This window comes from Strigops habroptila, chromosome 7 (assembly GCF_004027225.2).
Source record: "Strigops habroptila isolate Jane chromosome 7, bStrHab1.2.pri, whole genome shotgun sequence".
Lineage (NCBI taxonomy): Eukaryota > Metazoa > Chordata > Aves > Psittaciformes > Psittacidae > Strigops > Strigops habroptila.
Window position 1 is genome coordinate 69,711,395 of NC_044283.2, and position 14,858 is coordinate 69,726,252.

Sequence of the window (14,858 nt, forward strand, 5' to 3'; positions counted from 1 at the left end):
CAGAACTAACCTGAACCAATATTTTCAGGTTGCTACAGGCAGCCAGTTAGTAAATGTGCTCAGGTGGTTACAGCTGGCTGTGACTTTCTTACTGTCATAATGAAAGTCTTTTACTGGGAAAGGCCTTGTCTCACTTGAAATGAGAAGTAATATTCATAACTTTGGACCTGTAACAATGCCATGTTTAATCCTTAATTTTATTTTGATAATAAATACCTATATAAGACAAGTATGCTCTGTAAAATAATAATGTAAATTCTGTTCTACAGTGTAAATAATCAGTTACCTAAAGGAAATAGAAGCGATACAAAGCAAGAGTTAAGCTTTCTATTGCCTCGTTTTAAAGATAAATTAATAAGACAACTGAATTAGGAAGAACTATAAAGTTTCTTGTTGTCCTTGTTGAGCGTTCACATTTAATGCTCACCACTTCTGTACACTCGTCTGAGATGTGTTGTGACATCTTCCTGAAAACGGGAGGGGGAGGGAGCGCCACCTCTGAGCTTTGTCTCTAAAGCTACTAAAAATGTAAAGATACCGTCCTCCTGTACCACCCCAGCCAGAATGTGTCCTCGCGTCCCCTCCCTCATAAGGCTTTCATTGTAAATGGGTCAGGCTTTTTTTTTTAACGTTCTCTTCTTAGTCTTGTGCTCACTTGAAGCGCTCGCTTCATTTTTACGCCCTGAGGAGGATGCCGGGACCTGCCCAGGCTGCTGGCACACCCGCACCCCGCAGCACGGCCGGGCCCGACCCGGCTCCTCAGCACCGCCGCTGCGCCACCCGCCACATGGAGCCAAGTGGCCCAGCCGGGGCCAGCGCAGCGGCACTGCAGGGCAGGGGCGTGCTCAAAGAGCAGGGGGCGCTGCGGGGAGGACACTCCGCTTGATAAAGTTTGTCCCTCGGCGGCGTCGGTAGGGAGGGGGCGGGCCAAGATAGCGACGCCCGGCTGACGTGTCACGTGTAGCGGGCGGCATGGCGGGGCGGCAGGGGAACAAGCTGCCCAGCAACCTGCCGCAGCTGCAGAACCTCATCAAGCGCGACCCGGCCTCCTACACCGAGGAGGTGCGGGGCCGGGCCGGGCCGGGCCGGGCCGGGCGGGGCGGGGCGGGCGGTGGGGCTGGCGGTGTCCCGCGTTGCCCCGCGTTGCCCCGCGTTGCCTGCGCCGCTCGGCAGCTGACGGCCCTGTTGTGTGTGCTCAGTTCCTCCAGCAGTACCACCACTACCAGTCCCATGTGGAGATCTTCACCTTCCAACCGGACAAGCCTAGCAAGGAGCTGGCCGAGCTGGTCATGTTCCTGGCGCAGGTAAGCCGCTGCCCCTCGGAAGGGCCGCCGTGGCGCCGGCCTGGAGGCCTCCAGCAGCCGCAGAGCTTTTGCCCTTAGCGTGGTGGCTGTGGCAGGTCAGGCTGTTAATCTTGCCGGAGCTGCTGTAACACTGTGCCTTGGCTGAGGTTCCTGCAGCAGTGTTGTCTGTTCCCAACAACATAAGTCTTGTGTTTGAGCACTTGGTAAAATTTCTGAAAGCATTTTTTAATTGCATCATGCCTCTTACATCTGAGCATTAAGAACTTAACTTTGTATGAATTAAATGATTATGAAAGGATGGTAACGATCTGTCTCCATGCAGGTTGCCCACTGCTACCCAGAGCACATGGCCAGTTTCCCCCAGCAGCTCAAGGAGCTGCTCTCCTACCACCACACAGTCCTGGATGTGGACGTGCGCATGGTAAGACCTACACTGAAAGGCATATTGAGTCCTGTGGCTAAAATATGGCCTTTAGATGTGAGAAGAGCTAACGATTCACTCTTTAATTTTTTAAGAAAGATAGAAGCTGGGGAGTATTATGAACTTCTGGATCCAATTCCCTCTTTCTTTTACAGACGTTCTGTAAGGCTTTGATCTTGTTAAGAAACAAAAATTTAATAAACCCAACGAGTTTGCTGGAGCTTTTCTTCCAACTGCTGCGGTGTCATGATAAGCTTCTACGAAAGGTAAGCTGTACTTACAAAAACCCATCTTGATTTCCTTTTGACTGACTTGCTGGAAGTAACAGAGCACTGGCAGGCAGCTCTTCTCCTTTCCTTGGTAGTAAAATGGGAAAGTCGAAGTTAGTTTTGCTTGTTCAGCAGTTGACAGAGGCAAACTCAAGCTGTGTGTTGGGTTAACAATGGGATGTGCTGCTGTAAATATCTTTACCATGTCCTGTGTTTGGAATGGAGCAGCCTGGATGTGGCTGCAGATAAAAACTCTAAAGAGGTTGCTGTCAGAGCACGCCTTGCTGAATTCTTTGTGAGGACTTCAGAGGAAAACAACTAAAACCACACTAGCTGCTGGTTAAAGCTGCATTTTGGGGTGGTTTTTGCCATAGAAGTGGCAATACTTGCTTTCTGCAACCAGAATTGCTAAACTGGCCATTGGAACATGCCTGAGTGGAGCAGGGGTTGGGAATTCTTAAGCAATACTTCATGGTGTCTATTTTCCCACGTTAGTATAAGTATGCTTTTGAAATACATGGAAATAAAGCATATGTGAGACTTGACAGGATAACTTCTTGTAGTTTTTCCCACTGTTAACTTAAACCTTAACTTGAGACTCTCCCTTTACAGACTTTATATACTCACATCGTGTCAGACATCAAGAATGTCAATGCTAAACACAAAAACAACAAAGTAAACACAGTAAGTGTTTTGGTTTTCAAAGGTACTTCAATTGAACCTCTTGATATTGTGAAAGACCTGTAGCAATAAATGTTTCCAAACTTGTTTCTTAGACACTGCAGAACTTCATGTACACTATGTTGAGAGACAGCAATCCCACTGCTGCCAAGATATCTCTGGATGTGATGATTGAGCTTTACAGAAGGAATATTTGGTAGGCTTGGCAGGCTCGTATTGATTCCCTGTTTATCACATGCAACCACTCCGACATCACTTGTGGCATGGAGTGCAAAATGTAATGCAGGGGACAGTGACTTCACTATATTTGTATTTGTTCCAGAGGGGCTGTATTTTGTGGAATGGGGTTTAGATGGGAAGAAACACTCTCGTGTGAAGTCTTGGTGTTAGTTAGGTGGAATACTTGATGTTTTAGTTGAAAATGGTCTGTAAATTGTGTGTACTGCATTTGAAACCGAAGCTGTGTGCAGCTCACTTCTTGGAGCTCTTGCACATAAAAGCTGCTAATATTAGCATACAGCTTGTGAGCTACAGTGGGAAGAGGAATTTTGGTGTGTTTTTCTTCTTAGGTATGTAAGTTCATTCTAGATGACTGATATAATGGGTGCTTTGAGGTTTGGTTTTGTTTTGTGAAGCTGTACTACTTTGCAGATCTAGTTGGAACATTGAGAGGTTTGATTCTAAGGAAGCTTCCTGCTTGTTAGGAGTCACACATCATGAAAGTTTTTCTGGGAATAGCTTGAAGTTGCCAAACTTAAAGGTGTTTTATTTTACACCAGGAATGATGCCAAAACAGTCAATGTCATCACAACTGCCTGCTTCTCAAAAGTGACAAAGGTGAGAACAGAAATCACTTGATGAAATTGGATGTTACCATTCTTCCTGCAGATGCAACTTATTTTGTAATTGCTAACAAGCTTCACTGATGATTGGTCTTTGTTTTATTTTCAAATACCACTTGTGTTGTGGGAGGAGGTGGTATTTGGTCAGCAAAAGTTGACTGTCAGTAAACCACCCTGGCTTACTCTGATTTGTTTTGCCTTCTGTTCATTTCCCTGCCTATAAAAAATTAGGCGAGTCTTGGTATAACCTCAGATGTGGATGTAGGGCTATTTCAAATAGTCTTTGTCAGTTTGTCCTGTCCTACGTAAACTTACTTTGCTCTTCAGGTGTTGGTTGCTGCTTTGAAGTTCTTTCTGGGGAAAGATGAAGATGAGAAACAAGACAGTGACTCAGAATCTGAGGTGGGTGTTGTGATTAAATCTTCTCCTCTGCATTCTTCAGACTCATCATAGGCCTGTCATCCTAGTGAACCTGGCTCTGCCACTGTGTCTGCTTCTGTTAGTTTTCCATCTTGTTTCCCGTAGATGTTTCTGTGCTTCACAAAAAAGTTCAGTGTTTCTGACAGCTGGCCCCAGCTGACAGCAGGATGCCTTTGCTGTCTGTCTGAAGACTAATGCTAAGAACGTTGCTTTCCTGAGTCTTGTTTTCCTTGCACTCTTTCTCAAGGACGATCTTCCCACGGCCAGAGATCTGATGATGCGCTATGCAACCAACAAGAAAACCACCAAGCGCAAGAAGAAACTGGAGAAAGCGATGAAGGTCCTCAAGGTGAGGAGTGCCTGACTTGGTGGTGGTTTAGTTTAATCCTTCAAGTGCAAAGATCTTCTTGTTGCCCCTGTTGACTTAGTTACCTTCTGTCATTTCTTCTAGGTAAAGGTCCTTAAGTGTTCTAGTGTCCACTGGCCAGGTATATGCTGTGTTCACTTGAAAGAGAGCTGTTTTGAAACAGGCTTAAATTCCAAGTTGTGGATTAGTTCTCTGGGTACCCTTTGTGTGGTCCCCTACTTTATGAAGTGTGTGGTGTCTTGATAAATAACTCTTTAATATAGTTCTGGTTGCCTCTTAGGTCAGGTGGAAAGAAAAAAATTTGTGTCTCTTTTTGTACACAGAAACAGAAAAAGAAGAACAAGCCAGAGGTGTTCAACTTCTCTGCTATTCACTTGATTCATGATCCCCAAGGTAAGCCTGCACTGTTTATTGTCTTTTTCAAGTTCGGTGTTAATCCTGGACTCTGAAGCTTAGACACAAGTCAGCAAGGGGAACGGCTGACAAGTAGACACAAATGTGACAATGTGATAGTTGCTGTGTGCTTTATCCTAGAACTTTGTAGCCCTTGAAGAGAATAAGATCAGATGTCTTCTGATTGTTGTAGTGGAACATTTATGAATAGTCAGACAAGGAAGGAAAAATATTACATCATCTGCTTGGGGTTGTTACAGATCAGGATGCGGTTCTCCACCTCTTGTTCTATGTTTGAAGGCCATAAATTGGTGATTGGAGGGTAGTTTACTACAGCTTCTTTGGCTTACCCCCTTCAAAAGTGTATTTCTTCTTCTAGTCTGTTTGTCTAATAGCACTTGGTCTTAGTCTCATCTAGTGAACCTCTGGGGATTTTGTTTTTCAGATGAACCCAAAATATATTTAAAACCCCCTAGCTTTAAATACTGACCTTATGCTTATGATGCTGTGGAACTTCTGCTAGTTTTCTTCTGCTGAACCTGTGCACATCTTTGGACCTTTTAGGCACGTGAGAAGAAAAAATTCTCCATTGGGAGAAGTGCTCTGGCCACCTTTAATTTCTTGTGTGTGAGGGCACTGGGGCTTAAAAACCCAAATGGAACTGACAGCCTTTATTAAAGGCTAATCCTGGCTGATTCCTGCCTTGTGCTTTTTAAGTCTATCACAAACCTGTTATTGCTTCTTCTAGACTTTGCAGAGAAACTGCTGAAGCAGCTGGAGAGCTCTAAGGAGCGATTTGAAGTGAAGATGATGCTCATGGACCTAATATCTAGGCTAGTTGGAATACACGAGGTAGATAATCTGTTAATTTTACAATGGTCTGATGGTAGCCAGCCTGGTTTGGGTGGTGGCATGCTCTGGCTTTGTGCCTCTGGAATATGAGGTTTAATTTTCCTGTACGTTGAAAAGTGCAGATGGATGGACAGGTGGTTGCCACTGGGCCTCATGGAAGGGTGCAGTGGGGTGGACTTACGTGGTACTAAGTGACCTCTGTTAGAGAAAGCTGTTGGTCTGGAATAACTGAGCTATCCCTAACAAATAAAGGAGAGCATGTCTTTGTCAAGACCTGTGTGCTCCTGGGAGATTCTTCAAAGGAGAAAGATATATTTTTTTTTTTCAAAGGAGTCCAGCAATTGCTCATGTTCAGCACTCTGAGGTACAGCCAAGGTGTCATTGACATTACTGGAGTCTTTCTGTTTTCATGAGAGAAGATTGTGTCCCTGAGGCAAAGTGGCACACTGTAGGGCTGTGCAGCAGAGTGCCCTAATTTGAATTATGCACAGGTTAACAAGAGCTGCTCTGGATTCCACAGAGCTTGGGATTGAGCCTTCTATTTCCTTTGTCAAGTCACTTCCTCATCTCCACATTTATCAAACTCAGGATGTTAGAATGCATCATGCAATAAAATCAGAGGCATTTGGAGAGCATGCTGGATTGTTTCACAGCATATCAGCCTAGGAAGGTGATCTCAAGCTAACAGACAAGAAGCTAACCTGTTACATCTTTCTTGCAGCTTTTTCTTTTTAATTTCTACCCCTTTGTTCAGAGATTCCTACAGCCCCATCAGAGAGGTAAGTAGCTACTAATAGATAATGCTGCTGGTCCATCATCTCACATGTACAGTCACTTCTTAGAAGTGGTACTGTAAACAAATAGGCAGCAGCAGCTTAGTAGGAAGTACGAGTACTCCACAGAGTTTTGGATGAAGGAAGTAAAAGGCAGCTATGGCTGCTAGAAGTGCAAAGAACTTTGGACTTTTATGGAAGCTGTGTGCACTCTGCTCCGGACCGTGAGTGTTTGAGAAACTCAAGCAATGGAATAAAGTGCATCTATTGAGTCCCTTGTTCCTTGCAAATCCCGACTAGCTAGCAAAGCTTTACTGCCTTTTGCTGCTTTGTTGTACTGGTGTTTCAGTCCAGCTGTAGAGCATTTCTTTGTGTCTTAATTGGCTATGAAGGGCCTGCACTGCTGCTGGGGTGGAGATCAGGTGAGTTCCCTTGATGAGAAAGGAGAAATAGTTGTCCCGAGTAACTTCAGACTGAAACAGCTTTGAGACTTAGGCTGAGTGGTTTGAGCTGGCTGTTTTGGTGGATGCCTCTATTAGCCAGAGCAAGATGTAGCAATATACTTTTGGCATCTTCTTCCCTCTTTTCTTCCAGAAGTGACAAAGATTCTTCTGTTTGCTGCACAGGCTTCACATCAGCTAGTACCGCCTGAGGTCAGTATTCCACCTGTGCTTGGTGATGTTAAAAATGGACAGCAGGCCAGCATGGAACTGAGTGCATTCATGGGGAGGGGGAAAAGGGAATCTGGTCAGACCCTTGGTCTTTAAAAGCTTACTGTAATTTTGGCCACTTTAGCAAGTTCCAAGGGATTTTTTTTCTATAAAGGGGAAGAAGACCCAAACCCCTGTCTGATGTCTTCATTTCTGCAAGAGAGAACTTGTCTAGAAAATATTTGCAGGTTATAGTGACAAGTCCTGAGCTCCTTCTGTGAAGAGGTTCTGTTGTGTGTTAATATGTAATCACTTAGGCGATTTTATTAAATATGTTGTTAATTTAACCTTTTTTCTTATTTTCAGATTATCCAGTCAGTGTTAATGACCATTGCCAACAATTTTGTTACTGACAAGAATTCTGGGGAGGTCATGACCGTAGGGTGGGTACAGAATAATAAAAAACCTGTAAAACTCTCTCTGAATGTGGAAAAATATTTATGTTTTTTAAACGACCTGCAACTTTTTGCTGTCATTTGTACTACTCTTTACAGAACCTGCTGGATTAAAAATGAGTTAGGACAGTTCCTCAGCAGAAACTTCCCTTATCGTTGTTGGCAGTGGTTTAAATTCCTCAGAATGATGGGTTTCTGGGCTTACTGCTGTGGCCTAACTTTTCTGGATTTCATGGTGGTGTGGGTTTTCTGCTTTCTGGTTTGATCTTGTATTTTTCTTGTTTCCTGGATACTGTTAGTTCTACTTTGAGGGCAGAGCTCTTCTCTGTGAGTTAATATATTGGTATATACTGGTATATACTCAGTCAGTGGCTAGTGTCCTAGTTCAGGACTCTGAATTTGTTTTGTGGATCAAATGTCACTACTGACAAGTGTAAATGTTGCTGTTAGTGAAACTGTTACATACTTTCTAGAAAGAAATACCTCTCTGACCTTCTAGTCAGTGGCTGGAAAGTAGAGTACGGGCCAAAGATAGATGGTTTTGGAGAACCATGGCACAGAGCTCCTTGTGATGTTCTTTCTTACACTTTTGTATAAATGCTGTATAAGGTTTTTCCAGTTCCAGATCACTCAGTCTGTTGGTGGGCCAGTGGGAGCCTCTCCCAACTGTGGTGTTGACAAAAATCACTCGCCATTTTTCAGAATCAATGCAATAAAAGAAATCACTGCAAGATGTCCATTGGCCATGACTGAAGATCTGCTCCAAGACCTCGTTCAGTACAAGACTCATAAAAATAAAAGTGAGTGTTTTACATGGATATGATTTAAAAACTATTTTCCTGTATCAGCTGGTTCTCCATAGTTACAGCCTTCATAATAGTGATGTCTTTTTTTTTTTTGTGGGCTGAGAGGTACAGTTTTCTATGTTAGTTGCATTTCTCTGTATTTTTAGTGTATAAATGTAGGAAACAAAACAATCAAGGGTAGTTATGGCAGGGAAACTAAGTGACAAAACCAAAGAAGGGAAACAGCTTGTTAATAAAGATATAGCCCTAAGGAAGAGCTGGATCCTGCACTGGGGAAATTAGAGAGAGCTTATAACTTCAGAACAGGCATGAGTGGGCTGCAAATATTGATTGTATGAGTGGGCTTTCAGTTTGCTCAGAAGTCTGCTTTTCTGTATTTAATCCTGATTCCCTGTTTTCTGGATAGATGTGATGATGTCTGCAAGATGTCTGATACATCTCTTCCGTTCCCTGAATCCAGAGATGCTGCAGAAGAAATTCAGGGTAAGTGTTGTTTTACGTGCATTCCACTGGCCATGAACATAGGCTGATGTTATTCCCCTGCCTTTCTGACAGGGTGTCCTCTTATTTCAAGATTCCCTTAGGTCAGATTTATCAAACTCATGGATAGAAGCCTGACCATCTTCCTAGAATTCATTCAACTTCCTAGTAATTAAAGATCTTCTCTTAGTTTATCAGGCAGAATTTTTCACCCTCCTCTCCCCAAACTTTTGATAGATTTGTGGACATTAAAATACTAGCCTGTTTAACATGTATTTTGTTAACTTATAGGGTAAACCTACTGAGGCTTCGTTGGAAGCCAGGATTCATGAATATGGAGAACTGGATGCCAAAGATTATATTCCAGGAGCAGAAGTACTGGATGTTGAGAGTCAAAAAGAAAAGGGAGGAACCCAAGAAGGTTGGCCTTTTTTTCTTTACCACTTCTATAGTGAGCATTGTTGTTGCTGAGATTTTATTTGGACACAAAACTTAGTGTAGTTTGACTTTATTTGCTGCTGTCACATGCTGCATGGCTTGCACATAGAATCACAGAATGGTTTGGGCTGGAAGGGACCTTAAAGATCATGTAGTTCCAACCCCCCTGCCATGGGCATGTCTGTGTCTGTCCATGAAGAAGCACTCATACTATCCTTGAATAAGTGCAGTTTACCCAGGGAAGTTTGATACTCTGTGTTGCTTGTTATGATAGACACTGAGGGATGGAAAAGCAGAGGGACAGATGTTTTACAGCTATGATACTTCAGGTGTTAAGCTCCTCTCCCTAGAGGAAAGTTTTTGTGTATTATAAAACACTGAAAATGTGCTTTTGAAATAGTGCTTGGAAATCCAAGCTTAAATTATTTCGAATTCAAGCAGTTAAGCAGAATCTGTATTAACAGCTCTCTATGCTTCTTCCCCTGAGCAGATGGATGGGAAAGTGCTAGTCTGAGTGATGAAGAAGGTAATGAAGATGGAGAATGGATTGATGTGCATCACTCCTCAGATGAGGAGCAGAAAGAAGTAGTGAGTTCTATGTGTCTTCTATCCCAAATATGTATCTTGGTAATATCAGACCAGATTCTCTTGCTCTGCACCTTGACGCGGCTGCTCGCAAATAACTTTAGGGCTGCGGAGTAGCTTGGTCAGGATCAGCGAGGTTGAAGTACCCATGTTGTTATGGTAAGGGGGAGAGGTGGGAAATTCTGTCCCAGGGTTAAACTCCTTCAGAGCTGTGATACTTACATGAGGTTCTTCTACTCACTCTGAAATGTGGAGTGGATCTTTATTCTAGTGCTACATGTTGGGTATAAGACTATAAAGAAACCTTACAGCTGCTTGTAGCATTTCCCAACAATATTGCCCCTACATAAGTATTTGGGAGGCAGGGGTCATGGATTGGGGCATAAAAATGGTTTGCAAAGCTCTGGATGATTCATGTTTTGTACTTCTTTGAAAAGGCAGAGAAGGTGAAAAGTATGCCCATGGAGGAACGAAAAGCCAAAGCTGCAGCAGTCAGTACAAGCAGGCTGCTCACTCAAGAAGAGTTCCACAAAATACGTCTCGCCCAGCTTTCCAAAGAAGTGAATTCTGCACCTGGCAAAGCTGCAAAGAGGAAATACATTGAAATAGATGAAGAAGAGGAGGAGGGCAGGTGGGATATGGACTACTGATGAGTGCTTTCTCTTCCCTGTATCACCTATAATCTGGTGATACACCTTTTAACTGCAGCAGGGCATGGAGCTCTGCTGTGGGTCAGTATCCCCTGGTGACATGCAGCAAAGAGCCACACACTTAGAAGAGATCCAAGCTGAAAGATTTGATTATACCTGGGAGAGAAGACAAGAGGGACTGTTGGAAACCATGAGTCTGTTTTGCTTGTTCAGACCAATGGGCGTGTCAGGGGTTTATAGCAGTATTTTATCTTCAGAGTGCATAAACTTTGTGTGTAAAGCAGGACTTGAAAACAGGAATGAGAGACTTATGAAAGAGTTGTCCCAAGCATGAGGATTAGACAGAACAAGAAGTGTTTGTGTGAATGTTTATGGAAGGACAGTGCTGTAAGAGCTAGGTGAGAGACAAAGGTTCAAGAGGGCATCTTGGTTTCCTTGCCAGATGAAGTTTTGTGTGTGATGGCCTTCTGTTGGGTTTTTGTGTGTGTGCAGGGGAGAGCTGCTTTCACTCAGAGATATTGAACATCTGCACAAGAAGCCTAAATCGGACAAGGAGACCAGGCTGGCAACTGCAAAGGTGAGGAACTAACAGGAGACTTCATATCCTCTGTCTCTTTAGATCTAGGTTTGTGTTTGTCTCTTGCAGAAGGAGGAGGTTGTGGAGAGCATCTGTAAGACAGGTGTCCACCTGCTTTCTGTGTTTTGAGAAATGTTTTGTATAGTTTTTTTTGCTGTTGTATCTCGGCTGTAGCAAATAAACAGCCTCTTGCTGGTCACAAGTGACAAGGAAAATAGACAAACCCAATTTTCACTGTGACTTAGATACAGTCAGCATGGGAAAATGCATGACAAAGTCATACTCAACCTGCATTTATTGTTACTGCCATAGAACCTGTCACCTTAGCAGATGATGTTAACTGTAGGGAATGAAAAATGATGTTGTTACATAATGTTGTCTATTCTAGGCTGGAAAAACAGACAGAAAAGAATTTGTGAAAAAGAAAACAAGAATTAACCCATTTGCCAGCTCTTCCAACAAAGAAAAGCAAAAGCACAAGAACTTCATGATGATGAGATATAGCCATAGCGTCCGGACAAAAACCAAGCGTTCTTTCAGGGAAAAACAGGTAATGTTTAACGTTGAAAATAGATGGGCCATTCTGAGAGTAAACTTGAAATGCAGGTGAAGTGCTGTCTATCCTGTGCCCTTAGTCATTGCTGCTGATTTTGATGGTTTAATTGCTGGAAAGGCCTTTGGGTGAGATGGTTTTCTGTGAACCCTGTCAGGAGGAGGTAATTCAGAGATGGTGGTGGTGAAGAATCTTTTTGTCAGTCTCTGCTTCAATATGCATTGAGAACCAAGCCCAGTTGCCAAGTCATGTGTAGGTTAGGAAGGCCATGATATGGTTTGCTTTCCCTTATATAAATTGAAGATCATATTAGAATCCTGAATATAATACTGTGATAGAAGTAGCTTCCCTGATATGGAGGAGTGTTTTTCAGGACAAGCTTTTAGTGTGTTTCTTCACTCTGTATTATTTCTTTGACCTTTTTCCTGTTACTGCCACATTATGGACTCATCTGACCTGGCCTGGCTTGGCTTTCAGGTCCTCTAATAGCTTGTCGTAAATGTACTTACAGCACAGACATAAATGTTACTTGCTATCTATCTGAAGCTGTTTAGGAAAACCAAAAAGGCTTCAGTATAGCTTGCCACAGTATTTTCACCCTGTGCTGCTCTCATCAGCGAAGCCCCGGCCCTCTTCCGCTTCCTTAGCTCTAAGCTTGGCTGTGGCCCTTGGGGAAGGCTATACAAATGTCTATTTGACAGTCCAGTTACTGTGTGTTCCCACAGGCAGCCATACCAAGGGTGGCTGGAGGGATATCTGAAAGGCAAGGCAGAAACTTGAGGGGATGACTTATCTAACCCCAGGCACCTGAGAGAGCAGAGCTGCCAAGAGAGGCATGTGGACAGGGAACCCCCTTCTCCTGTGGTGCCCCTCAGTTGGGCATCAGGCCCGAACTGTGAGTGGCAGCTGTTGCTGGAGTGCTGGTGTAGGTATATTGCCTTGCTGTGTTTCACCGTGGCAGAGTAAGTCAGTGCTAACAACAACAATATGCCTTAAAATCCTTTTATCTAACCTGGCAGATGGCTAGTCTAGGGCTTTACAGGGGGTTATACATTTGAACTCCTTCAAACATGTTCCAAGAAAAACTTCTAGAATAACGCAATTGTGTGGTGTTACTTTTTTATATTGTTCTGTCTTGTGCTAGAGTGCATTCAGATGCTGCTTTTACAAAACCTCCTTTGAGTTGTTTCCAGGATCATATCATTAGGGTAACGTATATTTGTCTGCATTTTCTTGCCTTAAGAGTGGCAAGTGTGAAACAGGTTATAGAGTCAATAGAGAGAGAATGCCTTGTGTGTTTCTGTTTAGAGAGAGAATGCCTTGTGTGTTTCTGTTAAACAGGAAGACTTGGACTGATATCCCCTGTAGTCTTTTTATTTGCTATCATTTTGCCTTCCCCCAAATAAGGCTGACCATGTTCATGCAGCTCTCGCACACAGTCACAAACAAACAATCTAGGCACTTAAAGGCAACTGCTGTTTACAATGATTCTTATGCTTGGCTCTCTTTTTCTAAAAAGCCATATTGAATGGTTTCAGTACCCACTCCCCACTAATGTTTCAAGTTTAAATGTAACAGCTGAACAGTGAAAGAAGAAATACTTCATTGTTTTCACAGAAAGTTAGGCCACAGCATCAGTTGTGTGGACCATGATATGGAAATAATTGTTAAAAATGGACTGGAGTACTACAGTTGCAGGACACTCTGTTCTGCTGCCCACTTTGGCGGTAGAATAAAACAGACTGTTGTCTATAGCCCAGTGTTAGATCCCCTTACCAACTAAAACATGTCTGAAATATACACCAACTATCTCTCTAGAGTCATTTGGCACTTGTAAAAATTTCTAGCATCCCTTCTTCCTGCCTTGAAAAGAAGCTCTGTAATACTCTTTCAAAAAATGCTATTTAATCCTACTTACTGCTCAGCTAAAGTTTTTTCTTGATCTCATCTAATTGAACATGAGTCAGGGGAAGAACAGTTTATGTTAATCTAATCTTCCTCATTATCTAGGATTTTCTAACGATGTACATTTTTTTTTTTTTTTTTTGAAGCCCCACTCTTTCTTGAATTGTACTACTGACTTCAGCTAAATAACCACAGCATTTCTACCACCTTAGTCGTTAGCATTGGCCAGTTATGCTCCCAGTTTGAGCTGATAAGCTATTGGTGTTTTTCTGAGGTGGAAAAAATGGAAGAGGGTTGTTGATGTGAGTGTTGCTGTCTCCTTACCTGAATATTCCTCTCTTGTTTTCTATTTAGCTGGCTCTTCGAGATGCACTTCTGAAAAAGAGAAAACGGCTGCTGAAGTAACAGAGCAGTAAGGGAGAGGAAGTATTTCATCACCCTTGAAGAAACAGCCCTAGAAATGCTTATTTCCACCCACCACTCCCCCAAAGGGACGAAGGGACTCGAATGCCTTAAGGATTTATCTCTATCCTGTTCTGAATTAAACTGAACATGTTCAAGATGTTGGAACTGCATCTCTAGGACAGATGGAAGAGGTTTTAATCCTTGCAGGATTTTGATTTTTTGGGGTTTTTTGGGTGTTTTTAAGAATTCTAAGGTAGCAGTTGTCTTTTACTGAATATAATTTACTTACAGCTGGTTTTGTATGTGTAAGTATGAAAACATAAAACCTTACTGTAAAAATATTTTAAGTAATTCATGAATAGGTAATTGGAAGGAGAAATAATATTCCGTCTCAATCTCTAATGTGTGTGTATATAATGTGTGCACCTGTCTTAGGGACATGATTCTACGGACTGAGTAAACCATTTTATAAGTGGCTGGGTTTTGCCAGTGTAATAACAATAAAAGCAATTTTTTCTAATACAGGTGAGTTCAAGTGAACAGCTAGGAGGAAGAACAATCTCATTATGGTTTATGCAGAAGGAGAATACAATATGCACTTACATAAAATTCTCTTTCACTATTCCCTTTTTTGTTGAGCAGCTGAAGCCCCTTTCCCTGGATGTGCAGCTGTCCTAAAACTAAAGATTTGGAGGCTGAAAGGGGGAGACAATTACGTTTCATACTCTTGAAGATTAGGACAAGTGTCTAGTCTCCTCTCCTCCCTTTTCCCTCTTGTTTACAGCAAGCGGAAAGCCATGGGCTGTGGCTGTCTCCCCTCCCCTACAGGCTATTGGACTGCCTATTAGACAACTAGAAGCCTGGGGCAATGCAGTGCAGACGCTAACCGCTCGTTTACTCCTGGGTTCTTTTCGCTGTACTACACTCGCTGTCCTTCCCGTCCTACCTCTGCTCCCGGCTGACCTGACACCACAGCCTCCTTCTCTGAGGCGTGGGGCGCCCGTGGGGTGGGCGCCGCCATGTCCCGGCCCT

The 14,858-nt window shown here is 43.0% G+C and overlaps 1 protein-coding gene across 3 annotated transcripts; it reads left to right on the top strand.

The window, feature by feature from the left end:
- Positions 1–952: 952 nt before the first annotated feature.
- SDAD1 (SDA1 domain containing 1) lies at positions 953–14,348 on the top strand. 3 transcript variants are annotated; one of them, XM_030492483.1, is made up of 22 exons: positions 953–1,062; positions 1,200–1,304; positions 1,627–1,725; positions 1,881–1,991; positions 2,607–2,678; positions 2,771–2,871; positions 3,455–3,512; positions 3,845–3,919; positions 4,185–4,286; positions 4,628–4,697; positions 5,446–5,549; positions 6,271–6,328; positions 6,917–6,975; positions 7,339–7,415; positions 8,130–8,227; positions 8,640–8,716; positions 9,005–9,134; positions 9,639–9,739; positions 10,174–10,360; positions 10,875–10,963; positions 11,352–11,513; positions 13,776–14,348. In XM_030492483.1, the coding sequence occupies exons 1-22, from the start codon at positions 973–975 to the stop codon at positions 13,824–13,826; spliced, it is 2,076 nt and encodes a 691-aa protein (XP_030348343.1). In that variant the 5' UTR covers positions 953–972; the 3' UTR covers positions 13,827–14,348. The 3 variants fall into 3 exon arrangements, with proteins under 3 accessions (XP_030348343.1, XP_030348341.1, XP_030348342.1); XM_030492481.2 differs by having other exon boundaries at positions 10,174–10,367; positions 10,879–10,963; positions 13,776–14,301; XM_030492482.2 differs by having other exon boundaries at positions 973–1,062; positions 9,642–9,739; positions 10,174–10,367; positions 10,879–10,963; positions 13,776–14,301.
- The last annotated feature ends 510 nt before the right edge of the window (positions 14,349–14,858 follow it).